Here is a 22,469-nt window from a genome sequence, read left to right as displayed (position 1 = left end):
TAAACATACTTTTTTCTTATAATGAAATAAGATATGCTCTAAATAATTCTCGTGACACTTCCCCTAAAAATGATAATATCAGGCTCATTATGTTATCACATTTCCCAGATACTGCACTACGACATCTTTTGTGTATCTGTAACAAAGTTTTCTCTAATCAGGTGTTTTCAGATTGTTGGTTAGAGGTACTGGTGGTTATCGCCAAACTAAAACCTGGTAAGGATAAATCATGCCCCACAAGAACCCTGACCAGTACCTTATCTCCTTGACTAGTACCCTGTGCAAGGTGATGGAACAAGTGGTAAACCCCGTCGTCTACCTTGGAACTCCCTGATTGCCCCAGAACAAGTCAGTTTCCGGCAGAGCATGTCGTCTATTGATCTCGTAGTTGCCCTGAAAGCTGGTATTCAAATGCCTTCCTACTTCGCCAAAGCCTGGTTGTTGTATTTTTCAATTTACAAAAAAACATATGTCACGGCATAGAGGAGAGGAATCCTAAATACACTTCATGGATGTGTACAAGTTAATCTCTTCGCATTTATCAGGGATTTTCTTAGTAGTTGGTCCTTCCGAGTTCGAGTTTGAACGACGGTATCTGAAAGTTTCACACTGGAAAACAGAGTACCTAAGAGAACTGTCCTAAGTGTTACTTTAAATTTCCGTAGCCATAAATAACATAAAAACCCCATGCAGAAACCGGTTATGTGTTCTTTATTTGTAGATAATTTTTCTATTTACGTAGCTGGTAAAACGCTAGCTACTAGAGATAGGCTAATTCAAAACACAATAACCCGCTTAGAATCGTAGTGTAAATCTACTGGATTCATGTTTTCTCCGGAAAAACCAAGTGCATTTGCTTTTTCCGGTTTTTGGACATGTTAATGCTCAACTGAATTTACATTGTGAACCAGTTGAGGCATGCACGCAGGTTAGATTTCTAGGAATGTGGTTAGACCAACGACTAACGTGGGTAACACATTTAAAGGAGCTGAAGGTAAAATGTCTAAAAGTGTCAGACATGCTGAAGGTTCTATATAATACCTATTGCCAATCCTCACGTTCAAACTATTCTTGAAATGCTACGATTCCATCGATAAGATGTGGAGAACGTCACGACTGGCGTTTTAAAACAAGCAGGCGAAATTGCAATACATTTGAATGTTGATATAACCACCACTCACATTGCTGGAATAAGCAATGCCATAAGCTGGATAAGCATAAAAGTAATCATCCAGTCAAAAATCCATTCGAATTTTGGAGGTTTCTAATAATTCCTTACTTGGATTCCATCATATCATCTTTAGAAGTCAGATTTTCCGCAGACAAATCGCCTGCATTTTCATTGATAAATTTCCATCTGAGTAACATGAGAGGTATTTCATTGGTGGATTGGAGTGAAAGTACTTCATCTTGCGTAACTTTCTACAGTTTAGAAGGCATTGGAGGAGAAAGGGAATTGTGTTTCAAAATGTGAAATGAGGTACAGGAAGAACCAGACATAATATTTCTGTCCCAGGGCATCTTTGGTATCTTTGAAACTCTGTCTATTTAGAGTTTTATTCATAAGTAATTTTCGTTTCAGAAAGTCTGTCTTATTCAAAAAGAATTTTTGTTATAGTTGGTGGGAGAATATCTTATGTTCAACATTAGTGCATTCAAGGATTTTTACAAAATTGTTTAGTGAAAAATAAATTTAAAGTTAGAATTGGAGAAAGTGTACCCTCCACCTCTTTTCTACAACCAATTAGTAAATACCTACCAAAATAAAGATCCAAAAAAACTTCACATCATCAATCGTTGATGAAAGAGCAGTACATTAGCTCCAAAAGATATTCTGAATACACGTTTCCGTTTATTTAGAAACTGAGTAATATGTTTTCTAAGTTAAACCACATTTCCCCATACCGGTTAACTAATTTTTCTTTTTTATTTGTTACAATACAAATTTCTCCTTGATTCTATTTTAACTGCTAATTCTTATGCATTATTATTGCTATAAGTGTTTACATTTCTTTTATTTTTGATTAATAATGATTCCTTGGCATTAATAATGATTCCTTGGCATTAAATCATTAATAATGATTCCAAAAGAAAGAAAGACCTTGTAAGAAGAAGAAGAAAAAAAATTCTTTGTAAGAAGAAAGACAGTAAATAATTCATATCTCGTAAGAAGAAGGACTGTTTCTGTTCCTACAATTAATTTTGAGAAATTTCGGCTGGCAATGGATTCGTCAGATTTTTGTATTAGTACTGGGTGACTCATTTATCCAAATACTCTTTCGTTTGTTCCAAAGTGGTCAGAAACCTATGAGAGGGAAAATCCCGTTTTTTAGTCATTATGGAGATCTGGCGTTAATGAGAACACTCTCAGAAAACGTAAGATGTATGCTGAAAATACCATGAGCCCGTTGAATAATCAAAAGAAAACTTAATGCGGATCTTGGGTATTTTTAGGTATTGTGGATTAGGATTTGTAGTCTTACTGGCTGTGTTTTAAAACCTTACTTCAGAGAGAGTAAAGAATTTTTCATTCTTCCCCAACAGTTCATAAACTTTCATAGTTCTTGTACATTATGATGTTCCGTTTTTAGTCAAAACGAGTAGGTTATTGAATAAAACTGGTCATTGGTTCAGACGATACTAACATATTTAATTGTACGACAGAAATTCTTAAAAAAAAACAGCAAAAGACAGGGGTTTTACTCTACTATGTTTGTAACCTAGCTTCATACATTAGATTTTTTTGAGTTGGTCATTTTTTTCTTAGCTTGCGGGACCACCGTTAGATATTGCTTCAAAGGATGAGTAAAAAGTATTAGTTGAAGACCAGTTGGGGCCCTTAACTGCGAAATTACTTGAAAGAACTAACTTATGGGTGATTTTTTTTTTTTTTACCTTCAAGGAAAACCTTGGTGCGGACGGCAGTTATCGATAATTGCATGGTAAAATGATTCCTGAATGTTCAGTGTTGAAAGTAGTTAAGCACAAAAATCAAATTGCCCAACGATAATTTTTCCTCCAGCCATTCTTAAATTGTTATCGATGGTGTCACCCTCGAATTGTGGTTTGTTGTTGAAGTAGTGATGTGTTTTGAAACTGATTGTGAATTCATATTCTGGTGACATTGTTAGTAGTTTCATTGTCATTCTTGTATGCTGATTTTTTTCTTGCATTTTATTATTGTGGTTGAACTGAACTGGTGAGTTACATTTGCGACAAACTAACCTCGAATTTATTTTTAACCTCGAATTTATATTTTAAAATTTGTTTTAAACAAGCGTACAGATTGTTTTATGCAAACAATGTTTATTTATATTTATACTGTATGTACTTTATTTATATGTTAGGAGATAATTCGGAGCGTGTTGCTATTATTATAAAATTGCCCTAACCTAATTTTCTCGAACTAAAAACAATTGGACTTAAATTTGATATAGTCGAAGATAAATCTTTCTTTAATTTTATGTTTATTGCCAAGTTGTTTGCAGTTTAACATTATGATTTCTGAATACATCAGCCAAATTTAGATTACTCTGGAAAGCTGTGTTAGCGATTTATAGCAGTATAAATTTCTTCGCGGTTTTAAAGTAATTGGATCCTGTCAACTCAGGTAAGCCTTATTTTGGATAAGCCATAGTCATTTATTTAAGTATTTTCTTTGATAATTAAATCATGATAATTCATCATCATGTTACAGTAAATAGACTGATAAAATAAATTAAAATTTTTGTTGTTTTTCTTTTAAATCACTTTGAAATTGTTTCACAAACTTTTTTTAATGCTAGTTATGTGGTTCCTTTATGATTGGAGTTACTAGTGGTACTTAAATTCACCAGGAAACTGCTTTAGCATGAAATCAAATTATATTTTTGCCTAATTTTGTTTGCAGATTCACATTGTTCAAGCATATTGAGATCTGTGCTTTTATATATGTGTAGTGTTTGTATTTTTTCATTTTATTTGTTCTTTATATCTACAGCAGCGTTATCCATTTTTTAATACAATTTCAGTATAAAAATAAGATTTTGTTTTGGAATTTTAAATAAAATAAAATTTTCATTTAATATTATTTAATACATGGAAATTTCTAGATAATCAAAGAATGTTATCTCTCATTATTCTTAGAACATTGAAAATAAGTATGATTTAACATTCCAAACACAATGCAGAAAGAAACTAAATAATTCTACAAAAATTAATTTGCACTCTGTTGTGGTTCTTTAAACTTTTATAATAACTGTTGTCTTTAAAAATTTTATTTCAGATTAGTCGTGTTCATAACAGCTGTATCATGACAAATATGAGTAATAAAGTCGCAGAAATTTCAGATCCAACACATCACACTTCTTTAATGACCTCCTTGAGGCAGTTCATCACTACAGAATCATTTGTAGATGTTCAGTTTATTTGTCAAGGTGGTCATAAAGTATTTGCTCATAAATTAATGTTAATATCTGTTAGTAGACTATTAAAAAAGGTAAGTTGTAGTAGTTATTGTTGTATATCATGTTAGGTTAAATTAATAGTTCAGTACAGTTTAATATCACCGTTTAATAATTTAGGTTATGGGAATAAGGAGTGAAATTACAAGGGCCATTTTTAAGTTTTTTTTTTCATTAACTGATTGTAGTATATTTTAACTTAAGATTCTTGGTTTTGCTAAAAAAAATATATATTTAACTATTTTTCAAATCCCTATTGACATCAAAGCTTTTTTGAGATTAATGTATGAGTCTTTGGTGACAGTTACGTCATCATCAGTCTGTATATATTTTCTGTCGAAGTTATATTTAACTTCAGGAAAAGATGAAGATCTGATGATTCTAGTTCTAGATTGTATGGAGGATGATTCAATAAATCTATTCAAAAGATTTGCAACTATTCTGTCTTGTTTTGAGCAACATTTGGACAATTTATTATGTAACAGACACACTCCCATAATAAGCAGGCTACACCAACAGTTGTGTTCAGTGTGCCCTAATCTGTTGTAAGGTTTCACTGTATTTTCTGTTTTGATGGTTTCTCTGGAGCTGATAATCAATCTGAAGAATGCCTTTCAATCAATGTTGTTGATGCCCAGACCTGCAAATTTTTGCATCATGATTATAAAATTGTTAGACTACATAATTTTTACAATCCAGTTTAACAATTTCAGCCTTATCTGTAATTGTCTATCAACCAATTTGAATAAGTGAGGTATTATTTTCTTCACAATAAAAGGTTTAACAATATATGTAATAAAACATAATTTGATAAAACTAATATTTATGTTATTAATAATAATTAAAACATTTCTTACCTGCCATTTTTGAATTTCAAATTTAAAATGATCAAACTTAATTATTTTATATATGTTGTTAGGTACATGTGCTCCAAATTCAATTAAAATACATTAATCCATTCTAAAGATATACATTTTTATTAAAAACCACAAAATGGAAAACGGAGGGAAAGTGAAGCAAATAAGGCATTTGTCCATATGAAGTTTTGTTTTGATGCCCAAATTCACTCCCTTAATTCACTGATAAACATAATTTTCCCTTCCTAACATGTGATATGTGATATTAATCTGTTTTTTGATGCTGAAATCAAATATGAACTCTGAATCTTTCTATCACCCACCATCTCTGAAAAATTTTAATTAAAGGAATTTTTCATTTTTCAATGTATTGTTAGAATTTTAAGCTCCTATATTGTATTTTGTTAGTCCATTTTTTATTGTTTAACTTTGTTAACATAATTTGTAAGCTATAAATAAATAACACTAGACAAAGAATTATATCATAGTCACATATTATGACATATCTTAATACTGAAGAGTGAGCTTTCTTGGATAAGATTAATCATGACTGTACAGGTCAAAACATGTAGCTGAAAACACAGCTATGTTGTTTGTATTAAGTGCTGGATTTAGGAATGGATTAATTTTGTTCAGTGTTGTTGCTGTCTTAAGTTTGTTAGCGGTACAGTGTCATAATGCCTCAAAATTGTGTAAATGATGTGGATGCCTTTTATTATGTATGTGGTGAGTTTACCGTAAAATCAAATAGAAAAAAACATTACACCTTTAGTTAAAAAAGCGTATCATTTGTATTTTCAGTGCAAAATTGGTAATCAGCATAAGACATGGGCTCCTCATATAGTATGCACTAATTGTTCTGTATATTTAAGAGGATGGCTGAAAGATACATGGAAGGCTTTGCCATTTGGTGTACCTATGGTTTGGCGTGCACCAAAAGATCATGTAATTGATTGTTTATTTTTGTTTAACAAGTGCGTCTGGAATTTCTATAAAATCTAAACATACTGTAAAATATCCTTCATTGGAATCTGCGATCAAGCCTGTACCTTACAGTGAAATTATTCTAGTTCCTGAGCCACCTGTGAATGTATGTTTTGAAAGCAGCGATGAAGAATCAAACGGTACTGAAGAAAACAACAATTATTTTTATTTTGAATTATCTTCCAATAAGCCACATCTTACATCACAAGGTGAGATTTAAATGACTTAGTTATGAATTTAAATTTATCAAAAAATCAAACTGAACTGTTAGGATCAAGACTGCAACGTTGGAATTTACTTCAAAAAAAGTACAAAAATTTCAGGCTTTCGAAGCTGACAAAAAGAACTTACTCAGTTCTTTATGGATGAACATAATTTGGTTTATTGCACAAACATTGATGAGCTTATGTTGCACTTAGGACAAGTTCATAAACCTGAGGACTTGCCCCCTTTCATAGATTCGTCTAAGTACAGTTTAAAAGTGGTTCTACTATACAATGGTAACAAATATCCTTTAATACCAATTGCATATGGTAGTAATTTGAAAAACACATACGACGTAATGAATTTTGTTAGGCATGTAGTTAAGGTAAAGTATATGTGCTTTCTTTCGAATGGGACAGTCGCTAGGGATAATCATTATGTTAACAAAGAGTGGAAGAAACAAGATAACTTAACTCCAAAGGGGGAAAAATATTATTCATGAGCCCTTAGTTGAACCCAAAAAATATATTTTTCCTTTCTCTCCATATCAAGATAGGACTAATGAAAAATGTTGTAAAAGCAATGAAGAAGGATAGTCCTGGAGTTTTGTACATCAGGCAGAAATTTCCTCAAATAAGAGTGTTGGTCAAAGATGATGTATTTAACTCAATGTTAAATAATATAGAAAGTGCAGCTTGGGCTGCTTCATTTAAAGATGTTTGCAAAATTTTCTCGGCAAACAAAAATCCGACAATTACCACAATAATGTTGGTAGATTTTAGAACGAGTATGGACTGTAGTTGATGTTGATAATAAAAAGAAAAAACAACTCCTTTTTGTCTTTGATGAATTGTTGTGTTTAATTTCTCTTTATGCATGATTATACTTGAACATTATCAAGACTTGAACTTAACATAGAACATTATCAAGAATATAACAAATCTAAGCGTCCATCCAAACTGAAATGAAACGTGACCGCTCTGGTCGTGATTCTTACATCAAACGCTAGTACGACTTAACTCTCCAGTGAATGCTAGCACCCACTAGATCGCAGCACCGGATGGCTTGACGTGGAATGGAACAAATGTTAATCAACTTCTTACTTCATACAGAACTATGGGATGTAATATGTCTTTGAAAATACATTTTCTCCACTCACATCGGGATTTTTTCCAAGACAACCTCGGAGACATAAGTGACGAACACGATGAATGTTTCCACTAACACACTTCGGTGATGGAAAGCTGCTATAAAGGGAAATGGAATACTAATATGCTAGCCAATTACTGTTGGACATTATTTCAGGATGTGCCTGAGGCTATTTATAAAATAAAAGCATCAGCGAAATCATTCTAATACAGGTATGGCCATGCAAAATTATAAATTTTACAGATTTTAACTATACTTTTCGTTAATATTTTTTGAAGCATAATTTATTTAAAACTAAGTGTGATAGAAAAATTGTATTTACAAATCTGTAATGTAAGTGAAAAAGCAATTCAAGAAATGGTATCACACTTAGAGAAATATTAAAAATTTATCAATCAATGATTTTGGCCAACACTGTGTATTGTAAAATAGCTGAACCCCATGCTTGAGTGGTAGCATCTTAGTCGTTTATTTGAAAAGTCCACGTTTGATTTTTTTTTATGCTAAAAAATTACAATATTCAACTTTGCGTGAACTAATTTCTAGCCAATTATTCATAAAAAAGTGATTTTTTTTTTGTCTTCAGTCATTTGACTGGTTTGATGCAGCTCTCCAAGATTCCCTATCTAGTACTAGTCGTTTCATTTCAGTATACCCTCATCATCCTACATCCCTAAAAATTTGTTTTACATACTCCAAACGTGGCCTGCCTACACAATTTTTTCCTTCTACCTGTCCTTCCAATATTAAAGCGACTATTCCAGGATGCCTTAGTATGTGGCTTATAAGTCTGTCTCTTCTTTTAACTATATTTTTCCAAATGTTTCTTTCTTCATCTATTTGCCGCAATACCTCTTCATTTGTCACTTTATCCACCCATCTGATTTTTAACATTCTCCTATAGCACCACATTTCAAAAGCTTCGAATCTTTCTTCTCAGATACTCAGGAAAAAAATTTTTCCTGACATTTAAATTAATTTTTGATGTAAACAAATTATATTTCTGACTGAAGGCTCGTTTCGCTTGTGCTATTTAATATATCTCCTGCTTCGTCCATCTTTAGTAATTCTACTTCCCAAATAACAAAATTCTTCTACCTCCATAATCTTTTCTCCTCCTATTTTCACATTCAGTGGTCCATCTTTGTTATTTCTACTACATTTCATTACTTTTGTTTTGTTCTTGTTTATTTTCATGCGATAGTTCTTGCGTAGGACATCATCTATGCCATTCATTATTTCTTCTAAATTCTTTTTACTGTCGGATAGAATTACTATATCATCAGCAAATCTTAGCATCTTTATCTTTTCACCTTGTACTGTTACTTTGAATCTAAATTGTTCTTTAACATCATTAACTGCTAGTTCCATGTAAAGATTAAAAAGTAACGGGGATAGGGAGCATCCTTGTCATACTCCCTTTCTTATTACGGCTTCTTTTTTTATGTTCTTCAATTATTACTGTTGCTGTTTGGTTCCTGTACATGTTAGCAATTGTTCTTTTATTTCTATTTGAACCCTAATTTTATTAAAATGCTGAAAATTTTATTCCAGTCTACGTTATCAAATGCCTTTTCTAGGTCTATAGACGCCAAGAATGTTGGTTTGTTGTTCTTTAATCTTCCTTCTACGATTAATCTGAGGCCTAAAATTGCTTCCCTTGTCCCTATACTTTTCCTGAAACCAAATTGATCTTCTTCTAACACTTCTTCCACTCTCCTCTCAATTCTTCTGTTTAGAATTCTAGTTTAGATTTTTGATGCATGACTAGTTAAACTAATTGTACTGTATTCTTCACATTTATCTGCCCCTGCTTTCTTTGGTATCATGACTACAACACTTTTTTTTAAGTCTGACGGAACTTCCCCCTTTTCATAAATATTACACACCAGTTTGTATAATCTATCAATTACTTCCTCACCTGCACTGCGTAGTAATTCTACAGGTATTCCGTCTATTCCAGGAGCCTTTCTGCCATTTAAATCTTTTAATGCTCTCTTAAATTCAGATCTCAGTATTGTTTCTCCCATTTCATCCTCCTCAACTTCCTCTTCTTCCTCTATAACACCATTTTCTAATTCATTTCCGCCGTATAACTCTTCAATATATTCTACCCATCTATCGACTTTACCTTTCGTATTATATATTGGTATACCATCTATGTTTAACACATTATTAGATTTTAATTTAAGTACCCCAAAATTTTCCTTAACTTTCCTATATGCTCCGTCTATTTTACCAATGATCATTTCTCTTTCCACTTCTGAACACTTTTCTTTAATCTACTCTTCTTTCGCTAGTTTGCACTTCCTGTTTATAGCATTTCTTAATTGTCGATAGTTCCTTTTACTTTCTTCATCACTAGCATTCTTATATTTTCTACGTTCATCCATCAGCGCAGTATATCGTCTGAAACCCAAGGTTTTCTACCAGTTCTCTTTATTCCGCCTAAGTTTGCTTCTGCTGATTTAAGAATTTCCTTTTTTAACGTTCTCCCATTCTTCTTCTACATTTTCTACCTTATCTTTTTTACTCAGACCTCTTGCGATGTCCTCCTCAAAAATCTTCTTTACCTCCACTTCCTCAAGCTTCTCTAAATTCCACTGATTCATCTGACACCTTTTCTTCAGGTTTTTAAACCCCAGTCTACATTTCATTATCACCAAATTATGGTCGCTATCAATATCTGCTCCAGGGTAAGTTTTGCAGCCAACGAGTTGATTTCTAAATCTTTGCTTAACCATGATATAATCTATCTGATACCTTGCAGTATCGCCTGGCTTTTTCCAGGCAATTACTAAATTATACTTCGTGCAAAATTCTATAAGTCAGTCCCCTCTTTGGTTCCTTTTGCCCAGCCCGTATTCACCCACTATATTTCCTTCCTTGCCTTTTCCAATGCTTGCATTCCAATCTCCAACTATTATTAAATTTTCATCTCCTTTTACGTGTTTAATTGCTTCATCAATCTCTTCATATACACACTCTACCTCATCATCATCATGGGCGCTTGTAGGCATATAGACATTAACAATTGTTGTCGGTTTAGGTTTTGATTTTATCCTTATTACAATGATTCTATCGCTATGCGTCTTGAAATACTCCACTCTCCTCCCTATCTTCTTGTTCATCACGAAACCTACTCCTGCCTGCCCATTATTTGACGCTGAGTTAATTACTCTAAAATTACCTGACCAAAAGTCGCCTTCCTCTTCCCACCGAACCTCACTAATTCCTGCTATATCCACCTTCACCCTATCCGTTTCCCTTTTTAAATTTTCTAGCCTACCAACCTTATTTAAGCTTCTAACATTCCACGCTCCGACTCGTAGAATGTTATTTTTTAGTTTTATGGTGACCCCTTCCTTAGTAGTCCCCACCCGGAGATCCGAACAGGGGACTATTTTACCTCCGGAATATTTTACCAAGGAAGGCGCCTGCATTTTTGTTAAATGAAAATGCAGAGAACTACATTTTCTTGGAAAAAAACAGCTGTAGTTTTCCATTGCTTTCAGCTGCGCAGTACTCAGAGGACTGAGTGATGTTGTTATGGTTACGGCCATATCAACATCACATTAATGTGTCAGACACATTAATGTGTCTTGTCATTGTGACTCACGCCCCTAACAACTACTGAAAGAGCTGCTGCCCTCTTTCAGGAATCATTCCTTGGTCTGGCTATCAACAGATACCTCTCCGATATGGTTGCACCTTCGGTCCAGCTACTCTGTATCCCTGAGCACTCAAGCCCCCTCATCAATGGCAAGGTCTCATGATTCATAGAGGAGGAAAAAAAAGTGATAGCACTTGCTTTATGATAGTATATTCACTGTTTACAACAGCAAGATATCTGTGATTTTATGTCATAAGCACATAAAATTGATAAAAAAAATTATCATTGCTAGAATTGTACTTGACTATAGCTAAATACAGATAGGTAAGATATTGTGTATTGTCTTGGTGAAAAAAAAGAAATGTGTAATTATGTATATAAAGAAATATGATAATAGTTCTGATATATATATTGTTGTACACACACACAAATTTATTATAAATAATTTTGTTTAATTATTTTTTAGATTTTGACTGAGAATCCTAACAGCAATGAAATGATCACCATTCACCTTCCAGATGTGAACTCTAAACTTTTGAGAATTGTTGTAAATTTTCTGTACATTGGATATATGCGACTTAACAGTGTAGAAATGGATCAATTTAAGTTAGTTCTTGGACTCCTTGATATTGAACTATTTCAGGTTTGTATATTGTATATTTATTTTGTGAAGTTTGTTAGGTAAATATGATGAAAACTGTGGTATCATTCATCTACTTTTAATTAATTTATATTTTACTTACTTACTCCTTGTTGCTGCACCCTGTGTAGGGCCGTGGCCTCCAATCCTGGTTTTTTAACGATGTCGTTTTACACGGTACTAGCTTTAAGTCCAACCCCTAACCTGGAGGACTAGATAATTTGACATCAGAGTATTTCTTTTCCCTAGATCTTGATGCTCCAAAATAAACTACAAGGCAGCAGCTACTAGTTTTTGTTCACTCCCTGGTATTCTCCATCTAATGAGCATCTCCTTCATCTACTGTCTCAGAGCTATCTAATGGTACACTACAATTGTATAAGGGATAATTACTTTTTATTTCCTAAAATAATTGGTTATGTATGGGTATTGGCCCCATTGGAATCTATGTATTATTATTTAAGTTATTTAAGACATATCCATGCCTAACATAATTAATTCATGAATTAATTAATCTACAATTTTAATTATAACATTCACATTTTCAGTAAGATTTTATCGCAAACAAAAGTAATAATAAATATGTTGTTCACATTTTAATAGCATTCTAAACCTGTATGTGTAACTGTATATTTCAGAGTCAGGATTTCTTAAGCAGTTAGCTGCTATAAAAAAAGTAAGGAATGGCTGTTTGGAACACTGGTTTTGACCTGTTCACATGTTTGATCATACAGTTATTTTAGATAATTAGGTAATATTGATCCTTATGTTATTGATAGTGTAGTTAAAATTGATCATAAATAATTTTAATTTTCATTATATTTAGATTCAGTTTTAAATGATTTTTATGATAACCTACATGTCGTTTCAGACAAGATTATTTGAACAAAATTTATTTCTTTATTTGTCTATTATTGTTCTGTTAACAACATTAAAATTGTGGTTATAATTTCTTATATTTTTTTGTTATTATTTCTTGTACTTTATATAACTCGATTTGTCATTGTATTACTTTTAGTAATGTACAATTGTATCATTGTACATTGTAATACTTTTAGCTGAAATAATCTTTCAAAAGTTTTTAAAAATATGATCGAAATCAGTTTGGAAAAATAAATATCACAACAAAATTTAAATATATTAGTTAAAATTATCAATAAAAACAGGACAGACAAAGAAGTTTTGAAAACCCAGAAATAAAATTAAAATAAAAATTAAATTTTCCAACCAATGAAATTTACAATAAAAAGAATCTATCTGTAAACATAAAATTGAGGCATTACAGTACTGTAATCAGACCAGTGGTCTTATATGAAATTAAAAAACTGGTGGCTAGAAAGTCTTTTGAAAATTAAAAGAAAAATCCTAAGGAGAATCTATGCTCCCCAAAAAAAATATACAGACTAAAATCAAATAAGAAAATTTATAAAACCTGAGAAGATTTGGAAACAGCAATTTCAAAAAGCTTTTTTGGAAACTAAAAAGCCAAACAGGATATATGTAAGTGGAAAGGAGAACTTCAAAACTTTAAGTGTAAAAGAGAAGGACTGTTTAGATAAAATAAAGTTTAGTGAAATAATTTATAATGCAAAGGTTCTTTTTGAAGAAGGAAAAAAGAACACCAGAAGAAAATGGACCAAAGAATAAAAGGATGTATATTCCAAGAAGATGAAGAAAATATGTAAAAGAAGTAAAAAAAGAATGTTATTGACATGGTCCCTGTTAGACCTCTTAAAAAAAAAAGAAAAGGAAAAAGAAAAATAATTTCAGATCAAAATAATTAAATTAAAAATTGATCATTAATAAATTTTAAAAATATTTTAAGTTTTTTTTAGATTTTTTTTCTGTAATAATTTTGCAGATATTTACATTTTCAAATCAGCTTTATAATAATAATAGTTAAAAACAGGAAGTGATAATGAACTCAATCTTGTCATTGAAAATAAAATTAATATTCTACTGCTTTTGGAGTCAGTTGATAGATATTTAAACTAAAATTTTGATGCTACATTTGCATACATGTATTATTAAATTTGAATTCCAAATTTTTAAGTGATTTTAAATTAAATGTAATGTTTGGCCTTGCCTAATCATTTTCAAATTTCCCTTGTTCACTAATTATTTTTTCATGCCTATTTTTTATTATTTGCGTTATTTTTATTCCTTTTGTCTTCAGTAATTTGACTGGTTTGATGCAGCTCTCCAAGATTCCCTATCTAGTGCTAGTCGTTTCATTTCAGTATACCCTCTACATCCTACATCCCTAACAATTTGTTTTACATATTCCAAACGTGGCCTGCCTACACAATTTTTTCCTTCTACCTGTCCTTCCAATATTAAAGCGACTATTCCAGGATGCCTTAGTATGTGGCTTATAAGTCTGTCTCTTCTTTTAACTATATTTTTCCAAATGCTTCTTTCTTCATCTATTTGCCGCAATACCTCTTCATTTGTCACTTTATCCACCCATCTGATTTTTAACATTCTCCTATAGCACCACCATTCAAAAGCTTCTAATCTTTCTTCTCAGATACTCCGATTATCCAAGCTTCACTTCCATATAAAGCGACACTCCAAACATATACTTTAAAAAATTTTTCCTGACATTTAAATTAATTTTTGATGTAAACAAATTATATTTCTGACTGAAGGCTCGTTTCGCTTGTGCTATTTAATATATCTCCTGCTTCGTCCATCTTTAGTAATTCTACTTCCCAAATAACAAAATTCTTCTACCTCCATAATCTTATCTCCTCCTATTTTCACATTCAGTGGTCCATCTTTGTTATTTCTAATACATTTCATTACTTTTGTTTTGTACTTGTTTATTTTCATGCGATAGTTCTTGCGTAGGACATCATCTATGCCATTCATTATTTCTTCTAAATTCTTTTTACTGTCGGATAGAATTACTATATCATCAGCAAATCTTAGCATCTTTATCTTTTCACCTTGTACTGTTACTCCGAATCTAAATTGTTCTTTAACATCATTAACTGCTAGTTCCATGTAAAGATTAAAAAGTAACGGGGATAGGGAGCATCCTTGTCATATTCCCTTTCTTATTACGGCTTCTTTCTTATGTTCTTCAATTATTACTGTTGCTGTTTGGTTCCTGTACATGTTAGCAATTGTTCTTCTATCTCTATTTGAACCCTAATTTTTTTAAAATGCTGAAAATTTTATTCCAGTCTACGTTATCAAATGCCTTTTCTAGGTCTATAGACGCCAAGAATGTTGGTTTGTTGTTCTTTAATCTTCCTTCTACGATTAATCTGAGGTCTAAAATTGCTTCCCTTGTCCCTATACTTTTCCTGAAACCAAATTGATCTTCTCCTAACACTTCTTCCACTCTCCTCTCAATTCTTCTGTTTAGAATTCTAGTTAAGATTTTTGATGCATGACCAGTTAAACTAATTGTACTGTATTCTTCACATTTATCTGCCCTGCTTTCTTTGGTATCATGACTACAACACTTTTTTTTAAGTCTGACGGAACTTCCCCCTTTTCATAAATATTACACACCAGTTTGTATAATCTATCAATTACTTCCTCACCTGCACTGCGTAGTAATTCTACAGGTATTCCGTCTATTCCAGGAGCCTTGTATAATCTATCAATTACTTCCTCACCTGCACTGCGTAGTAATTCTACAGGTATTCCGTCTATTCCAGGAGCCTTTCTGCCATTTAAATCTTTTAATGCTCTCTTAAATTCAGATCTCAGTATTGTTTCTCCCATTTCATCCTCCTCAACTTCCTCTTCTTCCTCTATAACACCATTTTCTAATTCATTTCCGCCGTATAACTCTTCAATATATTCTACCCATCTATCGACTTTACCTTTCGTATTATATATTGGTATACCATCTATGTTTAACACATTATTAGATTTTAATTTAAGTACCCCAAAATTTTCCTTAACTTTCCTATATGCTCCGTCTATTTTACCAATGATCATTTCTCTTTCCACTTCTGAACAGTTTTCTTTAATCTACTCTTCTTTCGCTAGTTTGCACTTCCTGTTTATAGCATTTCTTAATTGTCGATAGTTCTTTTTACTTTCTTCATCACTAGCATTCTTATATTTTCTACGTTCATCCATCAGCGCAGTATATCGTCTGAAACCCAAGGTTTTCTACCAGTTCTCTTTATTCCGCCTAAGTTTGCTTCTGCTGATTATGAATTTCCTTTTTTAACGTTCTCCCATTCTTCTTCTACATTTTCTACCTTATCTTTTTTACTCAGACCTCTTGCGATGTCCTCCTCAAAAATCTTCTTTACCTCCACTTCCTCAAGCTTCTCTAAATTCCACCGATTCATCTGACACCTTTTCTTTAGGTTTTTAAACCCCAGTCTACATTTCATTATCACCAAATTATGGTCGCTATCAATATCTGCTCCAGGGTAAGTTTTGCAGTCAACGAGTTGATTTCTAAAGCTTTGCTTAACCATGATATAATCTATCTGATACCTTGCAGTATCGCCTGGCTTTTTCCAAGTGTATATTCTTCTATTATGATGTTTAAATTGGGTGTTGGCAATTACTAAATTATACTTCGTGCAAAATTCTATAAGTCAGTCCCCTCTTTGGTTCCTTTTGCCCAGCCCGTATTCACCCACTATATTTCCTTCCTTGCCTTTTCCAATGATTGCATTCCAATCTCCAACTATTATTAAATTTTCATCTCCTTTTACGTGTTTAATATCTTCATCAATCTCTTCGTATACACACTCCACCTCATCATCATCATGGGCGCTTGTAAGCATATAGACGTTAACAATTGTTGTCGGTTTAGGTTTTGATTTTATCCTTATTACAATGATTCTATCGCTATGCATTTTGAAATACTCTACTCTCTTCCCTATCTTCGTGTTCATTATTTTAATTTTATTTTTATATAAATATTAAATCTATCAGAATATGTAATATAGGTATATAATAATATTAAAAAAAAATGCAAATAAAAAAAGGAAAAAAACATCAGTAATAAGAATTAATTTTAACAGAATATATGTATTTGCTTAGGATGCAATTTGATCAGCTCTACCTAATTTAACTATTCAAAATAATTTCCAAAAGTTAAATTATTTAACTCTTGAAAATAATTTATTTCCAACATTTTCATTGAATAAAAAGAAAGCTTGATTTTCCTGCACACTAGTGATATGATATCCTGAAGTAATAAAGAACTTTTAATTACCCAAAATTGTTTAGATTCAGTTGTTTATCTTTAATTTTTTATAAATCTTGGTTTTTTCATTTCATGTTAAGAGATGATTGATGAAAACTGTTACAGATTTAGATTTTGGATCTGTGAATGGTGAATAATTTCACAGGAATTTTTAATTGATTGGGTAAATTCATAACAGAAGGTGGTTCACATAATGAATCTGTGTTAAAAATTAAATACAGTTTACATGCATATATATATAAGCAATTATACTCTCTCTGCCCACAAAAATATATAGTTGCATTAAGTGCCAGGATACTAAAGGTCAATAAACAGCGGGATGAAAGGGAAGAAGATTGAAGTCAGATAGTGTTTGAATCCTTGTAAAAATTTCTTAATTGTCATTGATGAATTAGGAATGTATCTGGGGGTTATTTACAGGACAAAATTGCCATCAACAATTATTTTAGACTTATGAGAATGGAATCTTAGATGTTTATAATAGGCTCAAATGAATTTATATGTTTAATAGTGCAGTCTAGTTTGAAATCTATTTCATAAATAATTGTTTTGTGTTCTTCGTGTTGAAGTGATATAAGTTATCAATAGTGAAGAAGTATAAACTGAGTTTACATACAATTCAGAAGAGTGAGTAGAAGATACTTTTTTAGAGTGTTTTATTATATACTATTGAGGTTATAATAGTATAATGTTAGTGAAGTTAGTGAAAATTTTCTAAGTGTTTGAACAAGCTATTGCAAGTTAATAGTTTTAAGTAAACAACCACTTAAAAAAAGTTAGAGAATTTCATAAGTTGAATTTCCTACAAGACTTTTAGTACGGGGAATTCCTTTCCTTTATAATTCCCGAACCAGACATCATAATCCAAAAATTCCTTGACCAAAATCCGAATCATAACCTTCCTGACCCTTTGACCCCCTCCCCAAATTTGACCCCCCCCCCCAATTTTTTGGACCACATTTATGGCATCATACATTTTTGATCCCCCCAACCCCCCCAATTTTTGTTTTGGGGCACCAAGGCTTGTGGGTACTCATAGGACTTGGGGCAGTCCCCTGATTACTGTGATACATCATGAGAAGATGAAATTCGCTCCCGCTGGAAGCCATGTAAAGCCATGTAAAGCACCAGTGCACAGAAGTTACCTCACGTCAAGAAAACCGACGTTATGGGAAAAAAGAGAGCACGGCAAGGGTCCACAGATGAGGAGGATCCTTTGCCAGAGACATTGGGAAGTCTGATTCACCAACTAGGGCTCACGATGGCGGCACTTAAGCAACATATAGGGCCCGGCTTGCCCAAGTATATAGGCACCCATGAAATGGAGCTAAAGAAGATTTATGAAGGCTTAAATGCCTTGACTGATCTGTCGGCGCCTTTGACCTTAATTTCGCAGGCCACACAAACGACGTCCACCTATAGAGAAGATGATATTGAACAAATACTCACAAGAGAGCTAGATGATCAAGAACTTATTGAGTTATTACATAAGAGATGGCCCAACGTACTTAGGGCTAAATTGAGTTTGGTTTCTGAGCTGCCTTCTGGAGTAGGGGATACGTGTAGCTTGAGAGATGTTTGTAGAATCCGTGTCAGTGAAAATTATGATGCAAGGAGTCCCAAATATAAGGCGGGGAATATTATGGAGGATGAGCAAACTGTCTTTGGAGAGGAGACAGAAGTGAAGCGGAGAAAGTATAAAATTTACTATGACTCTAGCATGGATGAGAAGAGTACTATGCTTACCATACTGAAAGCTCTGAGAAGAATTAAAAGAAATAATTATGAATTAGCATATATATTGCCTAATAATAGTATAGGAAACTATACTAAAAAGATTTTGTCGTACCTCTATAGGGAAAAAGAAGAAGCTATCAAAGTTCTGACTCTACATATGGACAGTGCTTATACCCAGGTTAGGCCCGGGCAAATGCGTATTAAGAAGTCAACCCCTCCTGCGGAGGATAGCAGAACATTAGTCGTCAAAGCTGCGGGTAAATCATATGCTGAGCTTTTGGGTGCCATGAAGACGGCGGTTGCAAAAGATGATGCTAAAGATGTAATTTCACTAAAAAAGGAAGAAATGATGAGGTACTGGTTAGAATTCAGGGTTCTAAAAGTGCTGAAGAATTTACGAGTATTCTAAAAAGTAAAGCTGTAGATCTAAAAGTGGATCTTAAAACAAGAGCCGGGCGACGAACCATTGTCCATATCAGAGATGTCGAAGTAGACACCACTGAAGAAGAAATCTTAGCGGCAGTAACGGCAAGAGTTGGTGATATGGAGGACCTCAGGATCTCTTCAATTAGACCCGGAATCGCGGAGACTAAGAATGTTACGGTGATCACATCCTATAAGGCAGCCTGTAGGATGGTGGAGCAGCGCATACGTATCGACTGGGTGAACTGCAGAGCCTTTATTAGGGAAGATGACGAAAAGTGCTACAGATGCTGGGGCTCTGGGCACCATCGACAAGACTGTAAGGGCCCAGACAGGCTGGACCTATGTTTTAACTGTCGCGGCAAAGGGCATAGGATTGCGGAGTGTCGGGAGCCTAAGAGCTGCCTCAATTGTGGAAGTCATGACCATCGGACTGGTGCTTGGGCGTGTTCTCATAATAAACATGACTAAACTCCTCTTAGCTAATGCGAACAGAAGCACGCTGTCGCATGACTTGCTACATGAACTGGCTTTTGAACGTGATGTTGACCTGTTGGTGATCATGGAACCTAATAGATATGAATCGGCGAAATCAGCATGGATCGCTGACACAGTGGATGACGTGGTCATCAGGAATATAAGCAATAGAATGGCCTTGAGCTTTAAGGAGAGAGCTGAAGGCGTAATAGCGATGGAGTTGGATTCCATAATTATTGTAGCGGCGTATGTTTCCCCCAACATCTCAATCATCGATTATGAGAAGTTATAGCATTTATAGAATTCTGTCTAGGCAGAATAAGAAGTTTGTTTTGTGGGGGGACTTCAATTGCAAAACTGTATATGCTGGCTGCTCGCACAGTAATAGACACGGTGAATTAATTGAAGAGTTTATGGAATCGATTGATGGTCACTGTATAAATGATGGCAAGCCGACCTATGAGGCTCAGGGTCATTACTCGATACTTGATCTAGTCATCATTGACAACAGATGGTTGAGGGATCAGTGTGAATTAACAGTCCTGGACAATGATATCGCTAGTGACCATTTTTCATTACAATTGGTCATAAGAGATGGCACTCATACTGCAGTAGAAAGACCTATCGTGATTAGACCCACGACTCGCCAGGTTGATAAAATAGTCGATAAAGTGTCACAAAGACTTAGCACTATAATTGAATTGACACCTGATACTCTCACATCAGTTATTCAACAAGAGATGGACAGGGAGATAAGGGCCACCAGGAGTAGAAGACAAGTATACTGGTGGTCCAATGAGGTAGCGTGCTTTCGCAATACTCTACAACAAGCTAGGAGGAAAAAGCAAAGACTAAGGATCAGAGGCGGCTCTGAATATGACACCGCAGTCAAATGTTATTTAGAGGCAAGGCGTCAGCTTAATAGGTCTATCAAGAGAGCCAAAAGGGATCATTGGGCCAGACTCTGCAAGGAGTTGGACAATGATCCCTGGGGCCAGGCATACAAAATCGTCACGAAGAAGTTCGGGAGGCGTTTACCGATATTGAGTGAGCATCATGCCAGGGTCCAGTTCAACGAGTTATTTCCATGCGAAGAAGAAGCGATTATCACCTTACCTGATTTTGAGCCCAGGAGATTTACACCTGCCGAACTGAATTGTGCCATTGGCCAGCTTGGCAATAAAAGAAGCCCCGGCATAGACAGAATTCCAGCTGCTATACTTAAAGGACTTTTTAAAAAACGGCCTTGGGAAATGACGGACATTGCCAGCCATGGGCTAGAGAATGACTGCTATCCGCGGTGCTGGAGAGAAGCAAGAGTTGTTTTTCTCCCCAAGGGTGGAAAGGAACAAGAACAAGTTCGATACAGGCCGTTAAGCCTTTTAAATAATATGAGCAAGGTGATCGAGAAGATGCTTGCCGCAAGGATTATTGGAGAAATTGAGCAAGGAGTGGGGATTAGCCAAAAGCAATATGGGTTTTGGAAAGGTCGCTCCACAGTGATGGCTGCCAAGAAAGTAGTCTCCTGGGTGACAGATGTAAGACGCGGCACCTGGTGGACGAGGGGTGTTCCACTGCTTGTCTCATTGAATATCAAGAATGCGTTTGGCTCCATTAAATAGAGCCATATATATAGAGCGCTATTAGCAAAAAATGTTAGTCCATATTTGAGGAGGCAAGTAATGAGATACTGCTCTGATAGAACATGCAAGGTGGCAACGCAAGAAGGAGAAATGGAGATAGATATACATGGTGGAGTGCCCCAGGGCTCAGTTTTAGGCCCATTATTACAGGTCTTAACGTTTGATGAGATCTTAAATCTAGACTATCCTGCTGGGGTTGAAGTTATGGCCTATGCCGACGATTTGGTGGTCTTGGCGAGTGACAGGCATGAATTGGAGGCACAAGAAAAGGCCAATTTGGCATTGCAGATAATAAATGGTTGGCTATGTGAAAAGAATCTAACGCTAAATACTAGTAAATGTAATTTTATTACATTTACTGGCAGAAGGATCATCAAACGGCTAAATATCAAGGTCAATGAACATACTTGTTCATTAGCAGAAACAGATAGATTAAAGTACTTGGGGGTCACCTTTCAGAGAAATGGTGCATTTACGGAACACATACATGAGGTTTGCAATAGGGCTGATAAGATGACTAAAGAAGGCTAATCCCCAATCTAAGGAACTGGATATATAGAAAACACGGTGAAATAAACTTTTACACGTCACAGTATTTTACAGGACACGGTAGTTTTAATTACTATCTGCATAGAGTCTGTAGAAGGGAAACTGCAGCCTGTATGTACTGTGACTGTGATGATGATGTCGAACATACTTTCACTGTATGTCATAAATGGAGGGAAGAGACAGACAGTATTGACCTGTCATCTGATGGAACTGGGAGACTAATCAATAACATGTTAAACTGTGAAGAAACTTGGAAAAAAGTTGAGTTGGTCATCAAAAGAATACTTACGCAGAAAAACAACGATGAGAGGAGACTAGGATTTTAAACTTTAGCATAGAGCAGGGTGGACAGCCTCAGTGGTGAGGGCTGACATGCCGAGGTGTGTCGGTTCCGATGATCCACTGGGGACTCCTAAGGGTTTTTTCGTTAGGTTAATATCAAGATCTGAGAAGTCCCAATCGCCACGTCACGACAAAATGCCTTAATCTGGCTGGATAAGAGCAGCTCGTAGAATTTAATTCTCAACATGGACCATACCAGAGGCACTTACCTGCTG

General features: G+C 34.2%; 1 protein-coding gene across 4 annotated transcripts in view; it reads left to right on the top strand.

Annotated features, from left to right (window-relative positions):
- Positions 1-2,634: 2,634 nt before the first annotated feature.
- Positions 2,635-22,469, top strand: part of LOC142326196 (uncharacterized) — a 65,296-nt gene continuing 45,461 nt past the window's right edge. For 3 of the 4 annotated variants that reach the window (XM_075368478.1, XM_075368479.1, XM_075368475.1), the window contains exons 1-3: positions 2,635-3,610; positions 4,265-4,477; positions 11,716-11,892. In XM_075368478.1, coding sequence (XP_075224593.1) covers positions 4,292-4,477; positions 11,716-11,892 — 363 coding nt within the window. In that variant the 5' untranslated portion in view covers positions 2,635-3,610; positions 4,265-4,291. The remainder of the gene's footprint in view (positions 3,611-4,264; positions 4,478-11,715; positions 11,893-22,469) is intronic. The other variant, XM_075368476.1, reaches the window with a different exon arrangement.

Source organism: Lycorma delicatula, chromosome 6, assembly GCF_047948215.1.
Source record: "Lycorma delicatula isolate Av1 chromosome 6, ASM4794821v1, whole genome shotgun sequence".
NCBI lineage: Eukaryota > Metazoa > Arthropoda > Insecta > Hemiptera > Fulgoridae > Lycorma > Lycorma delicatula.
The sequence above is the reverse complement of the archived record's forward strand: the minus strand, read 5'-3'. Positions and strand labels throughout refer to the sequence as shown.